Source organism: Lingula anatina, chromosome 1 (assembly GCF_051362555.1).
Source record: "Lingula anatina isolate TDL-2025a chromosome 1, LinAna3.0, whole genome shotgun sequence".
NCBI classification, from domain to species: Eukaryota; Metazoa; Brachiopoda; class Lingulata; order Lingulida; family Lingulidae; genus Lingula; species Lingula anatina.
Window position 1 is genome coordinate 871,238 of NC_141767.1, and position 25,149 is coordinate 896,386.

The following is a 25,149-nucleotide window of genomic DNA, read 5'->3' on the forward strand; positions in this document are numbered from 1 at the left end:
TTTATCAACAAATCTGCGGCGCTAAAAACGGAAGAACGTCATGAAAAGCGTAAACAAAATTCAAAATCCAATATGGCGGCATATCCAAATTGGAGGAACACCGCTGTATGATCAGTGATTTTTTGTGTTCTACATTTTCAAAGTTTACTGAGATAGTCATATTATCTTTATTTAAGTGACATTGCAGGTAAGGATATTTTGAGTTTGTCCTGTAATTGTTATCAAGGACCTTTATTTGCTAGATTACCCGATGACTTTGAAATGTTTTCGTTGCATCATCCTTACGTGAACTCATGGATTTAATTTTAAGCTTAAATCAATGTACATGGCAATATTGGTATTATCAAGTTATAGACAATCACATAAACAACTACATATAATGATATTTATATAAGAATGGCAAATGAATTATATATACAATGAGATATTTAAAAGTAGATGTTGCATACTATTGTAATGAACCTTTTACATATACCTATGACGTATGTCCTAAACTTATATAATTTTGTACGCTTAATTCAAGCGTGGGCTCGAAATAGGACATTGCATTTTCCTCTAACTTAGTGGATAACGCAATCCAAAGATTCCACGGTTCGTGTCAGATTTACGTAAGGTCGCTCAAAGAAAACCCAAGTCCACATAATGACCAGTTAAATGATTTATTCATTGACGCTCGGTAACTACATATTCTAAATGAAGTCTCCAACTCTTAACTCGTCAGCTCCGTACTCCGTCGCTTCCAATCTCCTCCTCCGCTGCTTCCTTCTACATGACTCCTGTATCTCTCTCAAGGTATTGCTTATATCCTTATTCCTTATCTACATGTATGGTCCATGACGCAAACTTTAACTACCTTTAATTGTATAATTAATTTCTTTACCTCGGCGTCATACATAGGGACCACCTCATTACTCAAGAGCTATTAGACTACAAGACATTACGTCATACGACTTCGTATGATATTTATGTCGGACCCGACATATTCCTTCCATTTTTTCCAAAAAAACCCCATTTTTTTTTAATTACTCATGTTGGAGACGTTAACGTAAAAGTAAATGGAATGTATAAATTGGGGAGATGCCGCATGAGTTTTTTTCCATTTCGTTTGACTTTGTTGGGGTCAGCTATTTACATAGGACATTGTGGAGATGCCACATGATGTACTAGGTTCGGGTATAATCTAGACGCTAGGGGCTCTAATCCACCATTGAAAGATTCTAGGTTCGGTACGCGATTCCTGACTTGGGTTATGCCCGGAGAGAAGAGTAACGCAACACCACTGTTTAGTTACAAAAATCAAAACTCGTTTATTGCCAGGTCGCAGCCTGATTTTATACCTGACTTTGCGTGACAGACTTGTATCTTTATTGAAACTTTACTATATGTTCCATTTCGTTTGACTTAGACTCGTAGGACTTAGATTTTTGACACTTTTTCAGTATCCTTCAACCCCCACCCTATCATATAACCCTTTGCTTTTCAAAATCTTTTAAAAATTGTGGTGACTTTGAGCTGTCTCTGCTATTCAAATTGTTTTCATCCCATTTTCCAGAGTTTTAAAATTAGTTCTTAAATTTTCAAAATAGTTTTATAGCAGTGACACTGATCAAAGTTACCACATAAATTAAGATACTGCAAAAGCACCAAAATTTTAAGGAAATTAGATTGATATTGGTATGGAACTGTAAACAGTTTCAAGGATGCATTAAGAAATTATTGTGATAAGATTATCTTTACTTTCCATGCTGGCATATATTCTAGATTTCAGGTAAAAGACAAAATGGAAGCCACTGCGTGTGTGAAGGCAGTTGTGGCAGCTGCAAACTGCTACAGAAACAATAAAAATGAGGGGAATCTCACCCAGCTCCAGAGGCATTTAGATGTAAGACATGCAATTTTGTCTATTTTGATAAGGAATTTCTTTGAACATTCATGTAATCATGTCTTTGATTTTAAGGTGAAGTACTTCCTTCCATATGTGATTTAACAGTTTTTATTAACAGAATAGAAAGTTGACTTTCCTTTATACTTTTAACATAGATAAATGTTTGGCTGTTGTGATTTACTAGTAAGAAACTCTCATAAAGTTATAGTGATTAGGATTTGGTATGATTAAATTAACATTAATGTTCTTAATCTATCTTTTAACAAGGTGCTCATCAGTATTACTGGGAAGGGATCATCCCTGAAGTTCTTTGACCCGAAGCAGCTCCTCCCTACAGAATGTCTCAGTTGTCTGGTGGACGTCCTCTCTGACCCTCAGACCAAACCCTCCTTGGCTCTCAAGACAATGGTGCTACTCAGCAACTTAGGTAAGTCATAGACTGGCATGGAGATTGCACTTATGATATGGATGTAAGTAACTTAATGTCATGGAGATTGCACTGATGATATGGATGTAGATCTTAGTATTCAACTGATTGTGTCCATTTTTGAGCCAGGCACTGTGTTAAACTTGTTTACTTATATTATGTATTACATTTGTTTATATATCCACTATATCAACAGTGAATAGATCTTATGGTTTTCTCATAAACTGCACCTACAACAGAACTCATGAGTCCATGTGATATCTTAGCCAGTCGTTAAATATTTTTACTTAGTAAATCTTTTTAACATTGCAGCAAATGACAGTGAAATCCGTCACATGTTACATTCTGTGTTTCACCTGACGTCGTCATTAGCAACGTTCTTACGCTTGAGCGGGGCCACACCTGCAGACAGATGCTCAGTGCAGGTGAGAGCAGTGAAAGTGATACTTTGTTTTTGTTGAAAATTACTGCTTGTTTTGTCTTGTCAACTGTCTTGTTAGACATCTTGTCATGACTCAAGAATTGATTTTTAAATTTTTAATATTTGTAAATATTTGCTTTACCAGTTGTAAACTTGATGTTGAATCAACATTTAAAATAGACTGGAACATTGTACAACATTGTCTAATGCAGGTTTTGTGAGATGAATAAGGAAGTTTGATAGAAGAGTAATATTGTCAAGGCCATTGGCTAGATGTCCAGTTGCATAGAATGTAATTGTCATATTTTTATCATGTTTCTATTTTGTTATTTCTATTGTTTTCTTTCTATTGTGTTTCTATTGTGTTACATCTTTTGTGTCATTTCAGTGCATGGAACTTCTCCAAAGAATTACCTACAACAGCAAAATATCTTACCAGGAAACATATGTTGAAGATTTGATCAATTTTGTTGTCAAGCACATGTAAGTAATGAATATACAATTAACATGCATTTATTTGAAATTAATAGATATATTTATACATGGATAAGCATTGACTGTATAGTTTAAGGTAAATGAATAATTAAAACATTTTATTTATAAATGTGCAAAGTGTATGTATTATATATTATTTTAATAATTAAAATGAAATGATGACAACTGAATATCATTTACATTTTACATTTATCTATTGTCCAGTCAAGGCAAAGAGACTGACATGACCCAAGCATGCCTGGGGTTGTTTGCTAACATGTGCAGGCATAACTTCTCCATACAGACGCATGTGAAGAACTTGGTAAGATATTAACATGGTGTTATTATGTGTAAACCTAGAGTTGACCTACCTCCTATCTTGGGGAAAAGATTTATGGCTGCATTTGTCCTAATGGTTGTTTAGAATGAGTAGGTCACAATGGCTACTACGCACTAACTCCATGGGGACTATCATTATCTCTCGTTTCCTATGATGTATATAATCACCAAATTTTCTTTATTATACTCAATGCCTGGGGGGGGGGGGGGAGTTAGTCTGTTAACTTCATTGCATTCAACCAGAGTCTCTGTGGTATAAGTGTGCACTAGCTATTGCAACCCAACTCATTCTGAAGTACGTTTAGTATAAACATACGTATCTTGAAATTTGATTTCATTGTTGTGAGGTGTTAATATATTCTTTAGCTGAATAGAAGAGTTGTTTTTGTAAAGATTAAATCCATTATTATATATTATTATCAGGACAACATCAAAGTGATCTACAAGACCCTAATCTCCTACTTGTCCCATAAGAATCTGACTATGGTGGTGTTTGCCCTCTCTGTACTGGCCAGTCTCTGTATGCATGAAGATCTGGGAGAAAAGGTAGAAAATAAGAGAATAACATTGTGGCATTAACTTAATTGTGTTAGGAGAAATATATCTATTCAAATCAGTTACAAATACTTGATTGAAACGATTGTCTGAGGACTAAGAAAATTAAAAGCCATTTTTATTTTATCCTTGTACTTAGCTGGGAAACCTGTATACTGCATCTCCATCTTTGTTTTAAGAATAAAAAGTGCACTAATTTTCTACAAATTTCCAAATAAAGGAACATCTGCTATGTAATGTAAACTGGGATCTTATCATGTATTTTAGCTTTTCAACTCAAAGAACATTCACCAGACATTCCAGCTGATCTTCAATATCATAGTGAATGGAGAGAGCAGCCTCACTCAGCAGTATGCTGTGGATCTGTTCATTGATCTCATCAGAAACCCTAGGATACAACACTCACTAGCAATGTAGGTGGCAGCACTTAAAACACATGATGAAAACCTGGGGAAGATAGATTTTATATTTACCAGGTTTTTACTCTCAATAATTAAAGTTTAATAAGTAAATAAATAAATAAATGAATAAATAGATAAAACTGCCAGACATTCATACTGGCAGTTATGAAAACTTTGCCAGGCCAAATGTGTTTTTCCTTAACTGACTAAATTCATAAGGAAAGCTCTTAAAATTGTTGCTGGTCTCATGGAGTGACTGAACACTACTTTCTATCAGTCCATGCAAATTTTATTGGCCATGACTTGTAGGTCTAACAGTTTCAGAATAACTGTAAATTGAGATTAGATTTTTCACAAACTGTTTTGAGAAAATAGACATTATGTAGGAAAGAGCCAAGTTTCTAAAAATTTGAATGTACTAGTTAGCAGTAATTATTGTTTGATGCCCAGCAGCAACTGCAGCAGTTTGTTAAACTCTTAGACTATCTGTAGTTCTGAAACTTATGATAATATATTGATACTGATATTGTGTTAAATGTAAGTGAGCTATTGTAGGTGAATTACCCTGAGGCTGTGAAGAAACCAGGTGAGACACTGAGGCACTGGCATCAGCCATCAGTGCACCTTTTCCACTTGATTGTCTGGTCAGATATGTTTGGTATGTCTTCCAGGTATGACTATCTAGGAGAGTGTATCAAGCAGGTTTTAGGACTGTTGTCTTCTGCCGAAGCAGAGTGCGTAGCAAAGGTTGGTTGTGAAACATTTGGATGTGTTTTTGCCTAATGCACACAAGATTAGAATGGTAGAAATTTAAAAATATAAAGTCATTCTGTAATATGGGAATTATGTTGAAATATTTTCACTTTCACTTATTCTTTTTATCTTAATTTCACCATTATGAGAATCCTTTATTGTCATTATGTTTTGACTTTCAGATTTTAGAGCTTCTCCTGGCGTTTACCTCTGTACAAGGTGTGAGAGGGAAGATCTGTCTGGCAGTCATGGACTCCCCCTATTTGAAAGTCATGTCCCCTAAAACCAGCACCCCGGCTCAGAAGAGGTCTTCCCAGACCAACAAGACGCAGGCGTTCTTTGCGTTGGTGCACTGGGGAAGTCAGTCAGTGGACGTCGCAGACAACACTCCTATGCTGGCACTGGAGTTACTGAAAGAAATCTATGAGGTACTGTCTGTTGTGTTGGTATGTTCTGCAGTAACAGTTTTGATAGAAGCATGATTCAACTGCAGGGTACTGCTGTCGAAGTTGCGAGCACTTGTTCTTTGTAAGGACCTCTTAATGACGTAAACATTTGCATCAAGTGGGTGTGAATGTGATAAGTATCAGTTTTGTGATATCTGTCATCTAAAAAAAATATATATTAATTAAAAATGCGTTGAAAAAGTTTTGTTTGAATACATGTTGTAAATGTTTTGTTTTGTCATATTTCCAGGAGATGATAGATTCCAATCTTCTCACCAAGCTGTCACCCAGACTTGACGTCTCATTGCCAATGGTTACAGAGGTTCTGATGTCACAGGTAGACAGCAGCGTGAACCTCAAAAAGAGGTGCAAGAAAATTGTAAAGGCCATCGAATTATTGAGTGATATCCTTTAGTTTGCTGATTTTGACAAAAGTTTGTCTATCAATTCAAAGTGAGTTCTTGTAGGGCATGTTCTTTTAACTTGTTAACTTTATCCTTATATATTGTGAGTTGAGTAAGATGAAAAGTAGTATGATATAATTATGTTTAAAGAAATAATTTTGTTTAAAGAATTGATTTCCTTGACTGTGATCACTGCTGTGTGGAGATGCTAACATGAAGGCCCATGTGGCCGACTCAGTGGACACCAAGACATGTCTGGACTTACTGGACTACCAGTTTAACCACAACAGGATAGCCATCAACTTCAGCAGGAAGGCTACAGACCTGGATGACTGGAAGTAAGTGGAAATTATACCAAACTTTGTTTGTAGGAAGCCAAATTATAAGTCTGAGTAGGAAAAATAAACTTGGCCTAGTGTATTAAGTTGCTATTCAGATGGGACATCCATTTGAGACAGCCACTGGCAAGTGGTAGCATGAACCATGTAAACATATCTTCAGTATATCTTTAAGATCTATATCTCTCTGTCTAGTTTGTAGATGAGTTAAAAATATTAAGCAGCCATTTCAAAATCTTTTCTTCCTCACCCCACAGTGAGTCTGGTACAGATGTGGTACTGTGTACCCTGGACTTCATGCTAAGAGCCAAGCGCTACGTCACCAACATGGAGCAGGCCTTTACAAGAATTCTACAAGACTCTAAGGTTGTTCCTTTCCTGGCTGCTGGGTTAACGTCGGACGTGAGGACCAGGGTCCAGACGTCGCTCAGGCTGGTCAGCGCAGGGGCTATAGTAGAGGATTTCCCAAGTTTAATGTAAGAAATTCTGTATTTATGTGCATGTGTGTGTGTGTATGTATTTATACATTTTATCTATATTTATAAGTTTTCTGTGTGCTGCTCTTACACTTAAAACTGCCCTGTTGTGATAGTGTGACAGTTGAATAATAGAATCAAATTTATTTTGTTTCTTTCAGATTGGGAGATGCCATTGCAGCAATCAATTCAGGAAGGAAAGCCAAGCCTGAAAAATCCCAAGGGGACACATTACCTAACTCACACCACTCACAATCAGGTAGAAGACATCACGTTACACAGTAAACATACATGTATGGTTCGAAAATTCTAGAAATAAATTTTTCTTGCTCTTTATTATTATGTTGCATTCTTAATGGCAGTCTTCTCCACTAATGGTGTTAAGTGATTGAAAAAATTGCTTAGGGAATGTCATAATTTTGCTTGTCAGTAAGTATAACTTTTTGTGGGGTCAGTTTGTATTTCATTCCTGTCTATTGCGTTCCTAGACGGTATTCTACAAGACAAGGAGAACCTGCCAAGCCTGAGGGAGTCCTGTAAACCTCCACCCAAGAAGAAGCCGTCCAGGTCCACTTCAGCCATGGATGCCTCCATACAGACCCTCATTGACAAGATGCAGAGCGGAATGGAGGTAGGCATTACAGACGTGATTTTTTTTTTTTTTTTTTTACTCCTATTTAAATCTGAAATTTGATTTTTCTTGGTTTTATGACCATAAGTGGTCCTAACACCCCCAGTCATAAACCAACCAAGACATTTCTGCCTACTTTGTTGTCTTATAACTCGAAATCAGGTATGATATTGGAAGCATGAAAAGTTAAAAGTTAGGTCCCTAGTTTAGTAAAAGTTAGAATACTGTACTGCTTACATGTATAAATTCTCTCCCACCAGAACATTTAGTTGATAACTGTCTATTTTTTTGGCTTGTTTCAGTTAAAGGACATTAGAGGCTCAGAAATCATAGATTTATATGAACACAAACTTCAGTCCCTACAGGTGAGGCATATGAATGTTTTTGTTTTTAAACAAATTACATTTAACGATGAATTGATTTGGACAAAGCTGGATAGTCAGATTCTAGGCAATTATCAAAGGAACTTGTTTCTGGCAATTTAAAAGGAAATGTAAATTTCTTTTTCTCTTACAGGTTTTTCAAAAAAGTATGTGCCATTGTAAAAAGTCACAATTAATTTCTGAATTATTTTTGATATTGACCAAACTATAAAGTTATGCCTTTGTTTGCCCTTTTTACAGACCAAGGAAAACCACCTTCAAGATTTGCTGGAAGCGAAGGCGTTGGCTTTATCTCAGGCAGACAGACTTATCTCTCAATACAGGTGTAGACGTGCACAGTCAGAGGCAGAGGTACAACAACACTTTAGTACCCCATTTGCTTTCTAACCATTTTGAGTTTGTGTTTACCCACTATCTGTAAATTTGAGGCTGAAGGATGAAAGGGGGGATATCTACATGGATGATATTAGTAGATTTGAAATAACAATAAAAAGATGGTTTAAAAAAGAATTTCTTTTTGCTCCATGCGAGTATGTTTTCATTACCTTCATCTAGGAAGGTACATTTTTGGTTATGTTAGTTCATCTCTCCATAAGCAACATTATATAAAAAGCTATGGATGGATTTTGATGAAGTTTTCATGATAGATCAGAAATAGGCTTAAAAATGATTAGATTTTGGTGATGATCCATTGGTTAATTAATGGTAATTATTAGTTACTCATTTTTTTTTTTGTGGATGTCTGAACTCTCTGTAAAATGTTCCAGTTTATGTCAAAGTAGAAATATATACTATTTGTATTGTTTCTTGTTGTAGGCTCACAAGTTGAGGTCCCTACTCCAAGGATCTGAGAAGAAGAGTGAAGAGTACAGGGAGCAGCTGAATGAAATGATGTTAGACAGGGAGAGACTTCAGGAGGAACTGGAGGGGACTGTGCAAGAAAACACCAGGTTAAACACAATAGCAGAAGAACACAAAGAACTCTCTCAGCAGTTCGCAGAACAGGCTCAGAGGTATTGACTTCTGTGGTTATAAGATGAAATAATATATAGATTAAGACTTCTGTTTTGCATTTACAAAAGAGCAGTTACTGTATTTTGTTTATAACGGTTGTGGGTCATGGATAACATTCCCTAATACATGATCTTATTTTCTACAAAATAAAACAACAAAAAAATGAATAAAATTTCAAAAAATGAATTAATTAAAATGAATAAGGAGCTTATAAATACTGCAGCAGTAAGGTATTACACCTGTTGTTTTCAGATTGGAGAATACTCAGAGGTCGCTGTCCACACTGAAGCAGGAACACCAGACCATGTCTGAGATGCATGAGATGCTGAGACGGCACAACGAGACGCTGAAACAACAACATGATGTGTAAGGAAAAGTCTTCAGGACTTGCACTAAAATTCTGTACCACTTAGTCAATGAGTGCGTCAGTATGATATTTATTGTTGCCATAAAGTGTGCATGGGTATATAGCTATACAGTTTTAATTTGTGAATCAGACCACAAACAGGAACAGTTTAATGATACTTGTGTAGACATAAGAGAAAACAGTTTCATGGGGAGATTGCGTTTCATTTCCTTTTTCTGCATTCATTTTTCCAGAGCATCAGAACAGCTTGTTGAGCTTGAAGAAGAGAGAAAAAATCTTTCTAAACAACTCAAGGAGAAAGACAGTGCAGTAACAGGTAGGGTGTGTTTATTATACAGTTGTTCTTAGAGGCTGAAATTATTAAGTTCTGCTTATGTGTCATTTTAACAGGTGCCATTTAAATTAAATGGTAGGATTTGCCCTCTGCTACCAATGAGTAAATTTCTGAGGTAATTTTAAATAAATTTTCTCATTAACACCTGGCTTGTTGCACAGCATTCATGTTTGTAATATATAATTTTTTTTTTATTTTAGAATTGACCAAAAATAATAAGAAACGTGAAGAACTACTTAAAAACTTGGAGAAAGAAAAGAAAGATTTAGAACAAGCAATTGATAAACTCCGAACTGAGCTGGCAAAGACAGAACAAGTGAAGAAAGAACTTCAGCATCAGGTATACCACAAATCACTTGTCCCAGTAAATTAACCACATTTATCAGATTTTGTATCTACATACTTTGTAGTAGGATTTAAAATAAATGTAACATTGATGAGTTGAGAATAACTTTGTTACTACGGTTCCAATAAGCAGCTTTTTGTGTGGGTGTGTGGGTGGGTGGGTGGGGGTAAGCAAAGCAAGTCCTTTAACAGCTGAAGAAAATTTCTATATCATTTGTGTACTTCATCTTAAGAGAAAGCCATGGTCCTGGGACATTCACTTGATAAGTTCCTACTGTTTGTTTATTGTTCATTTGTGATGAGATAAAGTCATGGTCACTTCCATTTACATGACCACTTATTTCCAGGTGAGTTCTCTAGAAGTTGTCTGCCACCAGCACGAGGCAGACCTGAGAGAGAAAGAGGCGATTATCAAGGATCAGACGGCCGAGATTGAGAAACACAACCAGATTGCCGCTCTGATACACAACCTCAGCAAAGGAAATATTCCAGAGATGAAATGACATTTCTCTAATCATAAGTCCAGTAATCAGTCACCTTTGTTTTTAACATGGCCACCATTACATGCTTGATGGACATTTTATGTCAAAGATTTGTTAAAAACTTGATCTGAGTAGCATTAATATATAACATTGCAGTCAGTCTTCCAATGTTGTATTTCATGATAAGCCATTATTTCTCATCATCAGATTTATATTTCATTATTGATATTGAAAACATGAGCTGTGTTTTCTGAAGATCTGGTTTCCCTGCAAGGTGTATAAGAACATTGGAATGTGTATTATCAATTTCAGACTTTTAAGATGCCTGTATGAATGTGTTCATGTAAGAAATAGTAAGTATTAATAGTCAGCAACACACATGCTCTGTTCATATTTTATTGTATAAATTGTCTGTGTCTGCACCCATTCTGAAAACAATTGGAATGTTCTGAAGCTTATGATACCACATATATTAGGTATAACATTTTAAGAGAATGTTCAGTCTGATAAATAAACTGGTGAACAGAAATGGGTCTTTACTAATTCTTGTTATTTCTCAACAAAAAAGATACACTTTTCTATGTCACACAGCCAAAGCTACACCTTCACTGCTGATCTTTAATAATTGCACTAGTTCTGCGTTTGTATCTTATCAATGAGCACTTATTGGTATAACTGTCAAAGTACCTGCCTTCTGTAATTGTTCCCAAAATTATTTCTTTTCGTCACAATAAGTTCTTTATTAGCACTTAAAAATATAATCTTTACATCTAATGAAATGATCACATGGCATCTTGGAAGCACTTCAGGAGTATCATTCAAATATCACATTTGTTTGCCTCTGCTTTAAATATTACATGTTTAAATTGGCAAGTGATCACAGCTAGGCATTTCTATTTCTCTATAATGAATATCTTCCTTGTCTATGAAAAGACTGCTTCAGCCCATCACTTGGAAATTTTTGACTGCTGAATTTGACACGCAATATTCATTGCTGTGTGAAACTTAAAACATTTAGTAATATGTATAGTAGTATGAGCATTCAGTAATAATCTGGAAGACCAATTCATGGGAACACATGCATTAGTTCTCTTCTTAGAATACAAGTCACAGATGTCTCTACATATGGGACAACCTCTGTGGTCTCCTTCTGCCTTCAGGTCCTTTTGTTCTAGAGAATTTACCCAAGGGACTGGAATGTACGGTCTGGAAGAAAAGCACCAAGTGCTCATCACAATCGTAATCTGCACATTTATTTTCTTTTAAAGAGTGGGGGACTTGACTTTCTTATTTTTAGATGAGTCATCATTTAATATGATGACATGGTCACAAAGTTAACAATATTTACAATAATGAAAATATAGTAGTTCAATGATTCATTTGTTTTGATGAAACATTTGATTAAGTAAAAAGTTAAGTGCTAGTACGTAAACCTAAAATTCAAAATTAAATTTGAATAAAAAAATGTTACCTCTTCAAATGAGACCCCTTTCTCTTCCTGTTCTGTGCTGTCAAAGGTGTTCTCAAATGAGGCCCCTTTCTCTTCCTGTTCCATGCTCTCAGAGGTGTTCTCAAAGGACACTGTTTTTTCCAGAGTGTTGGTGTTTTCCATTTGTCTGAGCCGTGGCTTTGGAGCTATCCTAGGCTTCTGAGGTAATGGAGGTTTGGGCCTAGGATTAACATATTTATGTTCCATATAATTTGTTAGTACTTCCTAGATCCTATTTAATGTCCTTCCAAATTTTAAGAAGGAATTGTGTTATTCTTAAGTAACTTTTGTGTGGTAGTCATGATACTGCAACTGTATAATACTAAATATTGATATATCCAATAACCAAGGGTTGAAATGTACTTAAAACTTACCTGGATTAAAAGTAATCTTCAGTTCAAAAGTATTTAGGCTTATTGATAAAAATCATTTGTTGGGCAAAAACTCATAATATTAAAAACCCAAGGAAACGGTGATGTCATTCATGTCTATTATGACATCAGAATTATTCACAAGAACAATGCAACACTCTATTGTTGGCAAAGTTACTGAATTCATACACTACATTGAACTGGTTTTACAACATACATGGTGATTTTTTTTTTCAATTATCAAATCAAATTAAGAAAAATGACAAAACATCATTCCCAGATTATTGCTTACTTTGATATCGCAGGTTTGATTATTTTTGACTGAGCTGCAACTGGGTGTCCCTTCTGGTCCTTCTGGTCCTGTCTTTGAAAGAAGAGTCTTGCTTTAGAGGGTGAGGTGGACACGCTGTCACTGTCACTCCAGTCACTGCTGTCACTATCTGTCCCCACTAGAACAGGACAATGAGACTGAACTTTAACAGTTTTTAATTATTTATTATCTTTTGTCAGACATGAGGTTTTTCTGCAAAATTCCAGGATTTTTATGACTCAGTTCTGATGGGGTCTAAGGCTTCCCCTGACTCTAGCTGATTATTAGTGTTTTGTCCCACAATTAATAGTTTTTTTTTCTAAAAATATCTTTTTTTTACCCATGATGTACCTTAATTCAAAAAGGACCTGAAATGTTTTCTTGAGAAATTTTACTCTTTCACTCTCACAAGTATTGTTAAAAGTTTTAACAATAGTGTTCAAAATATATTAAGCACAATTATGATATTTTTGCAACACCTAATAGGCTGTGATGTGTTTTAGGTGGTCTGATAAATCATATTGTAAGCCAGAAAGCACACAAATCTACATACATTAGCAACTAGCAGTTGAAAAAACATAAATCTCACCCATCAAAGGTGTATCAAATGAGACAACTCTACTTGGCACTTGGGAAGACCCAGTATTGGACTTGGGTCCAAACGACCCCACCTCTGGAAGCTCCAGTTGCAATCCACCACCCAGGCCAGCTGCAGACTGTGGCAGAGTTTTAGTGTATTTTACTGGTTTATTTGTTACCCTTATTGCCAAATTTTCTCTTTGATCTTTGGTGCCAAAGGCACTTCCTGGAGGCTTAAATGGATGACCTTTCAATACATCAGTGGCATGGAATGACTGGAATAAGAAATAATTGTGGTTAATTGCAATGACACAAATTGGCAAAGAAGTTTAAAACTGATAACAGTCTTTCAGTGAATTGAAAGAACAATAGTAACATACTAGTAACATCATACTAATCTTTCAACTATGTGCATTTCTATCAATTACAAGTTCCATAAATATCCACAAAATGCTCATACTTACACGTGTTGAATAAGCCAGGGTGTGTGAAATTTCATGGGGATCAAAGGAATCTTGTCCATTTTGTCTTTGTGATTTCAGAGTTCGTAACTGAAAAATAAATTTAAGTCCCTTCAACAGGCTTTCTTTTACCTACAGTGAGACAAGCTACAGATCCTATATATAATAATCACCAAAAAATTGGAGCCTTTGACAAACTCCAGATAGCCTAAATTTAGTTCATGTACACCTTACAATATATTCTGTACTTGTAGCATTTTTATTTTTATCTATCACATCTTTTAAAAACTGAGCTTTAAGAAATCATTAAGAAATTCACATATTAATTTTCTCACCTCATTTTCCAACTGTAAGACTTTAAACTCTGCCTCTTTGGTTCTCTCATCAGCAATTCTCAGCAGCTCCATATGAACTGACCCAGACACCATCTCTTTCCTGGAACACCAACAGCTCTTCATAGACAGGAAAATACTGTTTACTCACACATTTTCATTTACATTTAATTACATCATGTCACAGTGTCAGATACTACTATCACTTTACTTTTATCTACAGTGTAATGTACTGTTACTGCAAGAGCTACTAGGATATTTCAGTAGTGTGACTGGCAAATACTTTTTTACTCACTCTGTTTCATTGACATAACATCCCATTCCATTCCATTACTAGTAGAGAGACAGATATCTACAGTGTAATTCACTGCTACTGGCAAGAGCTGGATACAAACCTAGGAATTTCCTATACCCGGTAATCAAACAAGGGAATTAAAGATTATATATGCATGGTATTCAATGAAGTGGACTGACAAATTTATTGTACAGGTTTATGACTGACCTTTCTCTATTGGCCTCTGATAGTCTCTCTAACAGTCTTTGAGTTTCCTGCTTTGCTTGTAACAGTTCCTCTTGCAAGACTAAAAAATATTGAAGATGTTTAAACTTCACTTTTTTCAACTTAAAAATTAAATATTTTTGTTTTCATTAAATAAAATTCAAACGTAACAGTAATACGGATAAATTAACTGAAAATTAAAATGATTTGAGTCACATTCTTCTATTAAATATCTAAAGACCCTTCAAGGTTTGAAATTTTTCATCCATATGGAAGGTGAAAAAAAAGAAGAATCCAAGCTCACTTTCTACTTTGGTCTGTGCCTCTGCTGCCTTGCTCTCAGATAACTTGGCTTCTAACATGTAATCCACACCACTGAAAACATGTCATATCTGAGTTCACTTTAAGTGTTCACCTTAGAATATCCATCAGATGATAACATTTGTTTAATTAAAAACATTTCAGGTAGGGCTTAGAACGATAAAAACTGTACAAATTTCATTTCCAATACTGTATAACCTAAATAAATATAATTTACCTCTTAAAATAATTTGTCTTTGCAAGCTGATCCTCTAGCTTAAGGATCTAAAAGAAAAAACAATTCACCCAGCTCATTTTTACTGCCTTAAAAGAAATTCAACATTAGTTTGTGATATGTCATATAATGAACTTCATCACCAAGCTGTTAAACATATATTTTATTAATAATTAAAAACATCAACTATCCTGATGTGTGAAAAAATATTCTGACATCTCAATCTCAAAATGTTTCAGTTTATTAAGGAAAGACATCAATCATGTACTACAAGTAAATAAAATATCTACCATATTTCTGCTTCCCTCCAGACTCTCCTCCATCTCTTCGCTTTTCATCTTATATTTGGCACTTATCTGCTGCTCACTTCTTATTTCAGCCTAAAGTACATATAGAGAAAACATTTTGTGAGATTTAAATATCTGTAAAATGATTTAATATGATTACAGCAACCACATTTCATTACTATTATTATCATCATTACTAGTACAAAAAATACCTGCCTAAAGGATGGTTATTAAAAAGACAATCTGATTACAATTTTGCATCAAAATTTTATGAAGAGAAGAAACTTCATTTCATTATAGTAATAAATTGTTGACAAGTTTTAACTCTGTAGCAATATTGTGGTGTGTTACTGGGAAAAGGTCTCCTTTCAGCAGTATTACTGGTAGTTAGATTATTATGCTACCACAAAAATAAATGAATTGATTAATTAACTAGAGGATCAGAGAGGCGATACCGCCTCTGGATATTGTACCACCAGCTGGAGTAAGCGCATTCATATGGACACCCCCCCCCAAAAAAAAAAAAAAATTGGACACCACCACCAGTCTTGTGCTTGACAAGCTCTATAAAATGCAATAAACAAGAGTTCTCAAAATATGAAAAAAAAAAAACGAAAAACATAACAGTTAAAATGGTCCAATCAAGGAGATGTCCAAATTAACCTGTATTTTCCTAACACTGATCACTCCTGTGAAATGCATTATCAGTAATGCATATACCAGAATGCTGACAAAAGAGAAAACCTAGGGACAACACTGGGCAGATCTCTGCTAGTTTTGAAAATATGAAGGGCAAGAAAATATGCAGAGTTCAGTTTGAAGTAAAAAAGTAGGTCAAAGGTCAATTTCAAGGTCACAGTATATGACTTCCTATAATATAAGTTCAATAGTAGCTATGGGCATTTCTTTGCCAATGTTGGAGATATGAAGGCCAAGAAACATGCAAAGTGCAGTTCATCATAAATAGTAGGTCAAAGGTCAATTTCAAGATCACAGTAAGACTGCCAGTATATGACTTCCTATTCAAGTTCAATAGTAACTTTGGACCTATCTTTGCCAGTTTTTGAGATATAAGGGATAGAAAATTTGCAAAGTTCAGTTCATGTTGAAAAGTAGGTCAAAGGTCAATTTCAAGGTCACAATAAGAATGCCAGTATATGACTTCCTATTCAAGTTCAACAGTTACTAAAGGGTGTATCTCTGCCAGGTTTGGAGATATAAGGGCTGGAAAATTTGCAAAGTTCAGTTCATGGTGAAAAGTAGGTCAAAGGTCAATTTAAAGGTCACAGTTAGATTACCAGTATATAACTTCCTATTAAAGTTCAATAGTAACTATGGGTGTATCTCTGCCAGTTTTGGAGATATAAGGGCTAGAAAATTTGCAAAGTTCAGTTCATGGTGAAAAGTAGGTCAAAGGTCAATTTAAAGGTCACAGTTAGATTACTTGTATATAACTTCCTATTCAAGTTCAATAGTAACTATGGGCGTATCTCTGCCAGTTTTGGAATATTTAACATTTTCCCCACTGAATATTGTGATGTTGTAATTTTTGATATAGCGCAATGCCTAAACCATATCAAAAACAAAAAAATGGACACCACCTCCAGTATTGCACTTGACAAGTTCCACAAAATGCGATGAACAAAAGGTCTCTGGCATTTACCATTCCAGAATAAAAGCAAGTTTTCAGTTTCGGTATCTAATGGCTGCTTCTCCCATGAAAATGCACCGATTGACCCCAAACTCCCAAAGATGAAAGGAGTCCCCAATTGTAACCCCTCACTATAACAGGAGAGCTTAGATCTGTGTAGTTTCCAAAAAATAACACAAACAAATATTTTTTTGCAGAAAATTCCCATATTCAGAAAATTTTGGCTTGTTTGACCTTGAAAAAAAGGTCAAAAGTCAAATCAAAGGGCATATTTGGAATCTCCACATATGACTTTCGGTCAGACTTCTGTAGTAATTTTTCCCATAATTCCTTTGGTTTGGGAGATATTTAGCCTTGAATTTTCAAAAATTTTGACAAGGGTGCGTTTCAACAAGTGTCACGCCCAGGCCAATGCACCGACAGAGACAAAAAAACCAGGGTGTTCAAGTTGAGATTATATATGACCTAAATCCAAGAGATGGGGACACAGGTCCTAGCGGTCTAGGAGGAGAAGCGGTAACGGTGACTTGTTTCCGGCGCCCGACTGCGGAGCCGCAGGAGCCGGCGGAGCTGCAGGAGCCGGCGGAGCTGTACGAGACGGGTCGGGACTAAAACCATGAGTACCGCCAGCGTATACGCTGGCGGTACTAATAAAAAAAGATTTATTTGTTTTAAACAGTATCTGAGACATTCACCTACAGGGGCAGATGGAGGCCATCTTCTGGGTCTTCTGGAAGACAGTCAGGATTTTTGAAGTTTACATCAACGGGCATCTAATTTTTTCTGTCTGAAGACAGTCAAAAATGGAGAATGGATCAACAAAGATAATTTGGAAGACTGTCAGAAAATATCTCTGGATCTGCCCCTGAGGTCCTAGCTACCTTTTCTTCAAACTGTCACATTTACCTTCAAATCAAAAATAGTGTTTTCCAGTTTAGCTGCCTTCCCCGTCTGCACCATGACCTCCTGCCTCAGACCAACCACCTCCCTCTCTATTATCTTTACCAGGTTTTCCAGGGTCATCCTTTGGCTTATTTCCTCTCTTAACTTGTTCCCAACCTTCAATGTCACACAAAAGAGTACATATTTTAAGACATCTGTCAATTATACATTATGACACATATGAATTCAAAGCTTCAGCATAGCTGCTTTAAAATTGTTTTAAATTATTCCAAATAAAAACTAGAGGATCAGAGAGGCGATACCGCCTCCGAATATTGTACCACCAGCTGGAGCAAGCGCATTCGTATAGACCCCCACATACACAAAATAAGGGGTGCAGCCACCAGTCTTGTGCTTGACAAGCTGTAAAAATGCAATCAACAAGAATTTTCAAAATATGCAAAAAATATATATAACTAAAAATGGTGCAATCAAAGTTAAGTTCATTGTAAGGTAGGTCAAAGGTCAATTTCAAGGTCACAGTAAATTGCCAGTATATGACTTCCTATCCAACTTCAATAGTAACTATGGACCTATCTCTGCCAGTTTTGGAGATAAAAGGGAAGCAAAATTTGCAAAGTTCAGTTCATGGTGAAAAGTAGGTCAAAGGTCAATTTCAAGGTCACAGTAAGATTGCCAGTATATGACTTCCTATTCAACTTCAATAGTAACTATGGACCTATCTCTGCCAGTTTTGGAGATAAAAGGGAAACAAAATTTGCAAAGTTCAGTTCATGGTGAAAAGTAGGTCAAAGGTCAATTTCAAGGTCACATTTAGATTGCCAGTATATGACTTCCTATTCAACTTCAATAGTAACTATGGACCTATCTCTGCCAGTTTTGGAGATAAAAGGGAAGCAAAATTTGCAAAGTTCAGTTCATGGTGAAAAGAAGGTCAAAGGTCAATTTCAAGGACACAGTAAAATTGCCAGTATATGACTTCCTATGCAAGTTCAATAGTAACTATGGACCTATCTCTGCCAGTTTTGGAGATAAAAGGGAAGCAAATTTTGCAAAGTTCAGTTCAAGGTGAAAAGTAGGTCAAAGGTCAATTTCAAGGTCACAGTAAAATTGCCAGTATATGACTTCCTATTCAAGTTCAATAGTAACTATGGACCTATCTCTGCCAGTTTTGGAGATAAAAGGGAAGCAAAATTTGCAAAGTTCAGTTCATGGTGATAAGTAGGTCAAAGGTCAATTTCAAGGTCACAGTAAGATTGCCAGTATATGACTTCCTATTCAACTTCAATAGTAACTATGGACCTATCTCTGCCAGTTTTGGAGATAAAAGGGAAGCAAAATTTGCAAAGTTCAGTTCATGGTGAAAAGTAGGTCAAAGGTCAATTTCAAGGTCACATTTAGATTGCCAGTATATGACTTCCTATTCAACTTCAATAGTAACTATGGACCTATCTCTGCCAGTTTTGGAGATAAAAGGGAAGCAAAATTTGCAAAGTTCAGTTCATGGTGAAAAGAAGGTCAAAGGTCAATTTCAAGGTCACAGTAAAATTGCCAGTATATGACTTCCTATGCAAGTTCAATAGTAACTATGGACCTATCTCTGCCAGTTTTGGAGATAAAAGGGAAGCAAATTTTGCAAAGTTCAGTTCAAGGTGAAAAGTAGGTCAAAGGTCAATTTCAAGGTCACAGTAAAATTGCCAGTATATGACTTCCTATTCAAGTTCAATAGTAACTATGGACCTATCTCTGCCAGTTTTGGAGATAAAAGGGAAGCAAAATTTGCAAAGTTCAGTTCATGGTGATAAGTAGGTCAAAGGTCAATTTCAAGGTCACAGTAAGATCGCCAGTATATGACTTCCTATTCAACTTCAATAGTAACTATGGACCTATCTCTGCCAGTTTTGGAGATAAAAGGGAAGCAAAATTTGCAAAGTTCAGTTCATGGTGAAAAGTAGGTCAAAGGTCAATGTCAAGGTCACAGTAAGATTGCCAGTATATGACTTCCTATTCAACTTCAATAGTAACTATGGACCTATCTCTGCCAGTTTTGGAGATATAAGGGACTAAATGTTATAATTTTGGAGTTACCATAATGTGCCATAAATTTCCTACAGAAAAAATTAATTAAAATAAAGAAAAGGTCATTTTGGTCAAAGTTCTTGAAATGGGAGGTTCTCTGAAGTTGCAGAAGTTAAAATTTGCAGGAGTTCAAAATTTATTATCCATTACCGTACTGCACATTTTTACGGAAGCCGACTGGTGCCATATGTTGAAAAAAAAAATTATCTCGAAATTTCGAGATAGCATTTTTTTTGTTCAAATTTCAAAATACTATCTCGAAATTTCGAGATAAATTTTTTTGCTCAAATATCAAAATGCTATCTCGAAATTTCGAGATAATTTTTTTTTTGTTCAAATTTCAAAATGCTATCTCGAAATTTCGAGATAAAAATTTTTTTTGTTCAAATTTCAAAATAGTATCTCGAAATTTCGAGATAATTTTTTTTTCTACATATGGCACCAGTCGGCTTCCGTACATTTTCCTTTCACCACCAATATGTACTTTCTGATACAGCGTAACTCGAAAACCGTATGGAATACAAAAAAACCGAGACCACCTCCAGTGTTGGGCTTTACATGCTCTACAAAATGCAAAAAAGAATGGGTCTCTAGCATTAACGGTTCCCGAATTAGAGACAGTTTTCAGTTTCGGTATCTTATGGCCGCTACTCCTGTGAAAATGCACCGATTGACCCCAAATTCACGGAGATGAAAGATGACCTGAAGGGTAACACTTTCCAATAATATTATTGGTTAAGTCTGTGTGGCGTCTGAATAACAGGGCAAAAAAAATTTTTTTCGTAAAAAATTTCATTTTTTTGAAAATTTTGACCCATTTGACCTTGAAGTAAAGGTCAAAGGTCAAATCCGAGGGTATATTTGAAATCTACACATATGACTTTTGGAAAGCCGTCTATAGAAATTTTTCCCGTAACTCCTTCTGTAGGGTAGATAATTAGCATTTAATTTTGCCATTTTTAGACAAGGGTGCATTGCAATGAGTGCCACACCCAGACCCCAATACCGACAAAGCCCAAATTTTACGTGGAACGAGTTGAGATTATAGGTGACCTAAATCCATGAGATGGGTACGGGGGCCCTTACCGTCTAGGAGGAGAAGCGGTAACGGTAACATGGCGGCGGAGCCGGCGGAACGGACCGGACGGGACCGAAACCATGTGTACCGCCAGCGCTAACGCTGGTGGTAAATTTTTTTGTTCAAATTTCAAAATAGTATCTCGAAATTTCGAGATAATTTTTTTTTCTACATATGGCACCAGTGGGCTTCCGTACATTTTCCTTTCACCACCAATATGTACTTTTTGATACAGCGTAACTCGAAAACCGTATGGAATACAAAAAAACCGAGACCACCTACAGTGTTGGGCTTTACATGCTCTACAAAATGCAAAAAAGAATGGGTCTCTAGCATTAACGGTTCCCGAATTAGAGACAGTTTTCAGTTTCGGTATCTTATGGCCGCTTCTCCTGTGAAAATGCACCGATTGACCCCAAATTCACGGAGATGAAAGATGACCTGAAGGGTAACACTTTCCAATAATATTATTGGTTAAGTCTGTGTGGTGTCTGAATAACAGGGCAAAAAATTTTTTTTTCGTAAAAAATTTCATTTTTTTGAAAATTTTGGCCCATTTGACCTTGAAGTAAAGGTCAAAGGTCAAATCCGAGGGTATATTTGAAATCTACACATATGACTTTTGGAAAGCCGTCTGTAGAAATTTTTCCCGTAACTCCTTCCGTAGGGTAGATAATTAGCATTTAATTTTGCCATTTTTGGACAAGGGTGCATTGCAATGAGTGCCACACCCAGACCCCAATACCGACAAAGCCCAAATTTTACGTGGAACGAGTTGAGATTATAGGTGACCTAAATCCATGAGATGGGTATGGGGGGCCTTACCGTCTAGGAGGAGAAGCGGTAACGGTAGCCGTCCGGCGGAGCCGGCGGAGCCGGCGGAACGATCCGGACGAGACCGAAACCATGTGTACCGCCAGCGCTAACGCTGGTGGTACAATTACTTAGGTATTATTTGATAATCTGCAACATTTACAGAATTTACTATGCAAGTCAAAATAAAACATATGCAGGCATGAAAACAAAGGGTCTTTAAAGATGTCTTTAAGGACTCTGTGTATACATTTACCTGAACATCTACAGGTAGAGCAAATACTCCACACTTACAACACTCTTCATACACAATGTTTGTCTGAGTGCAGTTTTCTTCCAAAGAATGTTTCACCTCTAATTTTGTTTGAGTAGCTTTGTCAGTTTTCTTAATATCCCTAAACTGCACTTCTTCCACAGCCTGGGAAGAGCAGGGTATCAGACCGTCAGAGGAGACAGTGCTGCCATCTGGTGTAAAGCCCTCCACTTTGTGAATACACCCTGCTTCAAGACTTGCAAACTCAACAGAAGGGCCATTCTCTGATGAAGTGACCCCACAGTCCCCAGAAGAAGTCATGTCCTTGGTTGATGGTACATGTAACATGCTTTGACCAGTGTCTACCTGAGGTGGCTCACCCTCACTGACCAACTGACCATTAAACAGGTGATTGTTTTCATTTGGTGTTAGCGCATCACTTCTGGTCAGTGTCACAGTCTGAGCAGAATCCCCCTGCACACATCTGCTGTCTTCTGTTTTTCCACTATTGGCAATACATTGCTCTACAGTACATGGGACACCACTTTCAATTACAGATGAAGACTTTTCAAAAATCTCAACAGGTTGTAAAGTTTCTTCTTCTGTAAATGAGTCATCAACTGAAGCCCTACCAGAGTTCTCTTCGTCTCTGAATGAGTTTTCTTCAACATCTCCTTTTGGATCTTTTCTGTCATCTTTTTCATCATAACCAATGCTGTTCATACTTGTGAACTGTCCACTGTTCTCTTCATGTAGAATGGAGGACACTCTGCCACCTGTTCCCTGGTGATATCCCTCCTTGGTTTGATTGGAGTCTTCAGGCTGCTCCTGGACCAGATCCTCAGCAGGACTCTCTACAAGATTTTAATCAGAATACTTAATTTGAATTTTGATTTTTAATTTACATCCCTAGTGTTTATTACCATATTATAGTAATATTACCACACACATTGTCCTGACAGGCATTATTTCTACAAGGCTCAAATACTGATTTTATATTATCAAATTAACAAAGTACATTTACCAGTATGTAAGAATATAATTACTCAATGGCATTGCTGATATAACAAGGGTGGATCTAGAGATATTTTCTGACAGTCTTCCAAATTATCTTTGTTGATCCATCCTCCATTTTGACCATCTTCCAACAGAAAACATACGATACACATCAATGTAAACTTGAAAATCTGACCGTCTTCTGGAAGACCCAGAAGACGGCCTAAATCCACCCCTGTTAATAGTATTCAGAAGCACCCTTATTGAACTAACCAGTTGGTAAGAAAACCCCAGAAGAATCCTGTAACTGATCTTTAGCCTGCTGCTTTGCTTGGTACTCCCAGTAAGACCTCTCTGCTGCCTCTGCAGTCTTCAGCCACTGTCTTCTCTCCACATACTTCAACATGCAGCTCACGGCCTCCCCCTCAGACCAACTTGGTGAAGTCATGTCCTAAACACTGCACACAACTTGAATGAAGTTTTGTCAGCTGAGGTCATCCCCCTTGGCCTGTTGTGTTAAGCAATCAGGATACTATAGCACGTAAATTATAATTTCAGAAGGTTGAATACTACCAGTAACTACATGCACACGTGCACTGTACATACCCCCACTGGTTTAAAAATTTATTATTTAATACGTTGCATATACCTTAGTTCAGCCCAGAAATGAAGGCAAGGGGCATGTGCGTTACCTTTTGATATAACAAGAAATGTGCTTGTAGCACTGTCCGTGAAGCAGAAAACGCACACAATGCGTAAACACTTTATAAATACCGTAATAAGTACAGTCGTACTGTCTCAGCGAAGTTCCAAAAACATGGGCTAATGTTTCACATATAAACGAAGGCTGTCAGCTCAGTTGAGATAGGCTTACATAATCACAATTTCGTCTGAATAATTTCTTTTAACCTACTTCTTCTTTGGCATCGTCCGCTTCAAATCATGTGATGATTTGCTTCCTGGTTTCTTTTTATTTCCTCCGCGATTGAAGAGTTCCAATGTAAGGCATCGGCTGGGGGAAGGTGTAGGCCTACATGTATCTCTGTAGATATCATATATGTCATTGCGACATAAAAGAATAAGCAATAGTTAAGCTGCTTATCCAGTTAGATAACAGGCAACCAGTGCATGATGGTTTTCACATCAACTTTGCTTTTTATTTTCAATTTTCATTTATTTATTTTTACTGCACAAAATATTATTTTCCCAGCTAAATATCGTTGTGACCCATTCAAGCTATACTGCATGGTATAGTTTCTAGTTTCTGAAATGCTGGCTTAATTACAGTCTGAGTCAGTCTCACGTGTTTGAAAATAAAGCTGTGAAAAACCGAAAAATTATTTGCCATTGTCCCAGTTAAATTACCCTGAATGTCATTTCTTTGTATGATTAAAATGAGGCACTTTTTTTCTCGAAAAATGAAGATTTTATCTGCAATGATGTGAATTTACAGTCATGCTGTATTTTGGTCAAATCCACAATGCACAAATTATATATTTATCATTTTATTGACCATAGCTGCATAGTGTATACCTGCAAAATGCATTTCGTCAACCCAAATCCTCAAACAACACAAATTTCTCATGGTTTGTTCTAGAGAAAAGCACTTAAAATTTTTACCCTTGCACACTAAAAGCATTTTGAAAGACATTTCCCACTCAGTGACAGTTAAAGTGAAACACCTGTTGTTACAAGTACCTTTTTAATGCATTGTATTGTGGAAATAAAATAGAACTATCATAGAACAAAAGAGGAACACTTGTGCTTTAATTTTTATTGCACTGGAGGATTAATCCAGAACATTGTTTGGTAGCAGAGCTAGGTTGAACTTTTTTAAAGAACAACAGAAGTTTTAAAAGGCACAGCAGTAGACAGACAGTCTAAATTGACCATGAGTTTGAAAACAAAGAAGATGCTAGCCAGAACAGCCTTTGTTGCCGCAGCCAGTGAGTTTGAAAACTGGATAGAAAATATGCCTCAAAAGACAGAAAAAACTATAATCAGGCAGAAATTCAGAGAAATAACATTGGTTTTTGAA

At 36.3% G+C, this 25,149-nt stretch overlaps 2 protein-coding genes across 3 annotated transcripts; one reads left to right on the forward strand and one right to left on the reverse strand.

Annotated features, from left to right (window-relative positions):
* LOC106152941 (protein CIP2A) lies at nucleotides 1-11,004 on the forward strand. Its single transcript, XM_086999143.1, has 22 exons — nucleotides 1-187; nucleotides 1,762-1,882; nucleotides 2,153-2,312; nucleotides 2,625-2,737; nucleotides 3,122-3,216; nucleotides 3,433-3,529; nucleotides 3,970-4,092; nucleotides 4,369-4,514; nucleotides 5,174-5,249; nucleotides 5,438-5,683; nucleotides 5,952-6,105; nucleotides 6,299-6,443; nucleotides 6,701-6,919; nucleotides 7,081-7,178; nucleotides 7,408-7,550; nucleotides 7,853-7,915; nucleotides 8,174-8,284; nucleotides 8,750-8,946; nucleotides 9,200-9,313; nucleotides 9,548-9,630; nucleotides 9,849-9,988; nucleotides 10,341-11,004. Exons 2-22 carry the CDS (start codon nucleotides 1,781-1,783, stop codon nucleotides 10,494-10,496), a joined length of 2,781 nt encoding a protein of 926 aa, XP_086855269.1. The 5' UTR covers nucleotides 1-187; nucleotides 1,762-1,780; the 3' UTR covers nucleotides 10,497-11,004.
* On the reverse strand, nucleotides 10,858-24,203 carry LOC106152942 (uncharacterized). Of its 2 annotated transcripts, none has more exons than XM_086999144.1 (14): nucleotides 24,025-24,203; nucleotides 23,385-23,619; nucleotides 22,119-22,969; nucleotides 17,896-18,048; nucleotides 15,342-15,431; nucleotides 15,055-15,101; nucleotides 14,821-14,891; nucleotides 14,520-14,598; nucleotides 14,021-14,120; nucleotides 13,689-13,775; nucleotides 13,235-13,499; nucleotides 12,628-12,784; nucleotides 11,947-12,145; nucleotides 10,858-11,681 (listed from the first exon to the last, which is right to left on the reverse strand). In XM_086999144.1, the coding sequence occupies exons 2-14, from the start codon at nucleotides 23,557-23,559 to the stop codon at nucleotides 11,595-11,597; spliced, it is 2,361 nt and encodes a 786-aa protein (XP_086855270.1). In that variant the 5' UTR covers nucleotides 23,560-23,619; nucleotides 24,025-24,203; the 3' UTR covers nucleotides 10,858-11,594. The 2 variants fall into 2 exon arrangements, with proteins under 2 accessions (XP_086855270.1, XP_086855271.1); XM_086999145.1 differs by having other exon boundaries at nucleotides 23,385-23,569; nucleotides 23,886-24,165.
* Nucleotides 24,204-25,149: the final 946 nt, after the last annotated feature.

Bases quoted from the DNA above. Each gene is read 5' to 3' on its own strand.
- LOC106152941 (XM_086999143.1), top strand. From the start codon at position 1,781: ATGGAAGCCACTGCGTGTGTGAAGGCAGTTGTGGCAGCTGCAAACTGC. The intron at 1,883-2,152 runs GTAAGACATGCA...TCTTTTAACAAG, and splicing joins AGCTCCAGAGGCATTTAGAT to GTGCTCATCAGTATTACTGG. The intron at 7,916-8,173 runs GTGAGGCATATG...CCCTTTTTACAG, and splicing joins ACAAACTTCAGTCCCTACAG to ACCAAGGAAAACCACCTTCA.
- LOC106152942 (XM_086999144.1), bottom strand. From the start codon at position 23,559: ATGACTTCACCAAGTTGGTCTGAGGGGGAGGCCGTGAGCTGCATGTTG. The intron at 14,892-15,054 runs GTAAATTATATT...ACATGTTTTCAG, and splicing joins AAGACAAATTATTTTAAGAG to TGGTGTGGATTACATGTTAG. The intron at 13,500-13,688 runs GTAAGTATGAGC...TTCTTATTCCAG, and splicing joins CCCTGGCTTATTCAACACGT to TCATTCCATGCCACTGATGT.